The following is a 3,189-nucleotide window of genomic DNA, read 5'->3' on the forward strand; positions in this document are numbered from 1 at the left end:
TGCACATTGCGGTAGCCGACCAACATCCCACAGTGTTTCTCTTTTTCATGAAGGCAACGCATGATGAGGCTGCAAGGATTGATAAAGCGGATCCACATGGTGTGTGTTTGTTTTAAGCATATTGTCTGTTGTTCAGGATACACCCTTCCCCACCCCCCCAAACAAGCTTAAATAAAGATTACTGTTTTCATTAATACCAGTGAAATGGCATGCATCGTTACCTCCCTGCTTCCCAAATAATTTTAATTGCTATTTTTTAAAAAGAACCCTTCAAAAGCACACAAGCATCCAAAAAAAGGTTAATAGAGAATGATGCTTAATTACAATGATTCATTATCATTGCTGCAGTTAAGCTAATTTATTGTTTGCTTTCTAAATAAGCATTGGAAGGGTGGGTGGGGGAAATGAACTAGGGGTGAAAGAAGGACACCTTTGTGTGTAGTGTTTATTTTTGCATTGCTTAAATGTTATTGTAAAATTTAGAGTATAGCTGTATAATAACTGCCATAAGCTGTGGGCTGAAAGAAAGAAAAAGAAAGAAAGAAAGAAAGAAAGAAGTGATATTGCATCGGGAGGTGCACCTGTTAGGGATGTGTAAGCAAATGCCAAATATCTACAAGTCAGATGAGGACAGTTATAGGACTTGGAGTGTTAAACCTGGCATTGCTCAAAGGCCAAATATAAATTAATAACAGGAACACTTGCTACTAATGTGTCTCAGATTAGAAGCGTAGTGCCATATCCAGAAGCATTGATTTTATTATTATGTCAACATTGGCAAGAGTGGACACACTTCACTTCAGCTATTTGGTTTTCTTTTTTTAAAGTGACACTGCAATCATTATAAACAAATGAAGATTGTAAAAAAGTAGATTTTAAACAAAACAAAACAAACCCTTCTCATACAACAGTTATCCCTTATAGTGCTTCAAAATGGCCACTGCAGGCCCTTTTTAAAAAGTGTACTTATTGAGAGAACTCAGCCAGCTTAGCTAGGCTATGCAGAGGGAGAGAATCTATTTTTACAAATGAAAAGTAGTAAAGTGAACAGCAGGATACTTTGGAAGCCACTGACCTCCACAACACAACTAGGAGAACAATGCTGAGAATCTACCTTTTCAGGCAAAGACCTAGATTATCCTTTAATGAGATCACAGATTTCATTTGTGTATCAAGAAAAGGTCATCTCTACATTGGAACATTTGCAAATGAAAGGTAACTTCAAAACTGGTAAGAGAAGGGTGGGGAAGATTTTTGTTTTTTAAGGTGGTTTTTATTTCCATGTTTGGTTTGCGCTTTCATTTTGCTCTTCCTTTAAGCACAGTATATTTCATATGCACATTTATACTTTTGCCTCAGGTAGGCCTTGGACTGTTACAGCTCTGTACCCTTTCAAAGAATAGGAAGAAAGGAACTGATACGTCAAAGACTCACCTTCCAACCCTGAAGTTTCCCTTCCTCTTCACCAATTGTTTGATTGCCTGCATTGTCCTGCTTGGCCAGAGAAAGAGGAATGGTAAATTGCAGCCTTTGCTGCCTGCCCTGAGTCTATTGACCCTGTTTCTTTATTCCACCGTGTGCCTTGCAATTAGGTTGTCAGATACAGAATATGCAGTTCTGGATTTGTGCTTACAGGGGTTGTCTGTCAGATGTTTCTAGGAAGTTTATTTTACTCAAGTCCAACTTCAGCAGGTAACCTGTACTTAGTGTTGAAGTGTAACATGACAGATGCAGAGGAAATGCATGCATTTACAGTGGGGCAGGTCAACACTCACCTCAGTTGACTTCATTCAAGAGGAAAAACAAATGGGGAGTAGATATCAAGACAACCATGCCACCTTTGCAGATGATTGCCAGTTCATAGCATATGAAATCTAGTTTTTTCTCCTTCTACTACTTCTTCCCTTTTCCTTGACTACCACAATTTTGAATAGATAAACAATGGTAATAGTTTGGAAACTTCTCTTCTAAAGTGATCACTGTTGTCACCAGGCCTTTAACCATATGATTGCTGTCTGCGATCTTTCCTGTATCATAGTCAGTCTAATTCAAATGGTTGCCAATGTAGATAACAAAACAAGGGGAGAGGAAGAAGCATGCAAACTGAAAATAGTCTGGAAAACACCATATGCACCCCTAATCCTTTTCTGAATGCAATGCAGTCAGGATTAAGCATTTTATAGTCCCCATGATTTCAGATGGAAAGTGAAGACCTTCTTAGCTTTGCCCTGTTAACCTGGGAAGGCTTTTACCATGCTCTGTGTGGGACCATGTAGTTAAAAAGAAATTATTGAAGTTCGTAGGAAAAGTCATGTCTCCAGCATAGTTAATACCAGAAGTCAGTGATGCCGACAAATCTGAGGGAAGTAGCATTTATTTTTTTGTTGATCTATTTGGCAGTCCAGTGCATAGAAATCTTCTAGCCACAATGAAATGAATTCTTTTCTCCTGCTTTAAGAGGGGGTTAGTTTACCCAGTAACTTTAACTGTTGCTATCCTAATACTGTACTGTGTGGTGTACTCTACACAGCTGTCACTATCTAAAGGTTAGTGAAGTGTCCTATAGATCTGTTTCTATCATTATTGCAATCACAGGTTTGCTTTTCTGGGGTTGTAAGGCCTGTATAGATTTCTAAAATGTCTTCAGATCAGAATGAATATCCTAGGAATTCAACAGTAAAATCAAATCAAATGGTTTTAAACATTTATGTGAAATAAGATCTACTATCATATTTCTCTGATCCAGAATTAATTTAATAGGAAGTGACTCTCCCAGCCTTTCTCAACCTAGCTTCTTCTTGATATGTTGGGATGAAGCTCCCATCACCACAGCCAACATCTGTGCTGGCTGGGAATGAGGGGGGTTGTATCTCAACATAGTTTGAAGGTACCCCATTTGGGAAAGCCACTTTAAGTTTTCTTGTGGTTTGTTTTCTTGGTCTCACTCAAGGTCTTATGGAGATGTCTAGTCCAACTGTATTCATTTAGATCTTTTTTCTGGAGATTAGGGATAACTGGATTTCATTTCGGTTTGATTTTGATTTACCAAAAAGTCTAGTGTGGAAGAAAGTGAAACTAACAACTCGCCCAGCTTTACTGGATACAAAACTAAATAAAACCAGGGACCTTCTTTGACAGCTCATGTGACAGGTTTGGCTAGGTCCTTTGGAAACACTATGCTGTATGTTA

General features: G+C 38.4%; 1 protein-coding gene across 4 annotated transcripts in view; it reads left to right on the top strand.

Annotated features, from left to right (window-relative positions):
- PPARGC1A (PPARG coactivator 1 alpha) overlaps positions 1–3,189 on the top strand; it is a 96,078-nt gene that overhangs the window by 3,571 nt on the left and 89,318 nt on the right. The window contains exons 1-2 of one of the 4 annotated variants that reach the window (XM_042467989.1): positions 1–99; positions 1,360–1,516. The exon at positions 1–99 is cut by the window's left edge and continues 28 nt beyond it. The exons of 1 other annotated variant lie outside the window; for it this stretch is intronic. In XM_042467989.1, coding sequence (XP_042323923.1) covers positions 1,514–1,516 — 3 coding nt within the window. In that variant the 5' untranslated portion in view covers positions 1–99; positions 1,360–1,513. The remainder of the gene's footprint in view (positions 100–1,359; positions 1,517–3,189) is intronic. 2 more of the 4 variants (XM_042467987.1, XM_042467988.1) reach the window with 2 other exon arrangements.

Source organism: Sceloporus undulatus, chromosome 5, assembly GCF_019175285.1.
Source record: "Sceloporus undulatus isolate JIND9_A2432 ecotype Alabama chromosome 5, SceUnd_v1.1, whole genome shotgun sequence".
Taxonomy (NCBI): domain Eukaryota; kingdom Metazoa; phylum Chordata; class Lepidosauria; order Squamata; family Phrynosomatidae; genus Sceloporus; species Sceloporus undulatus.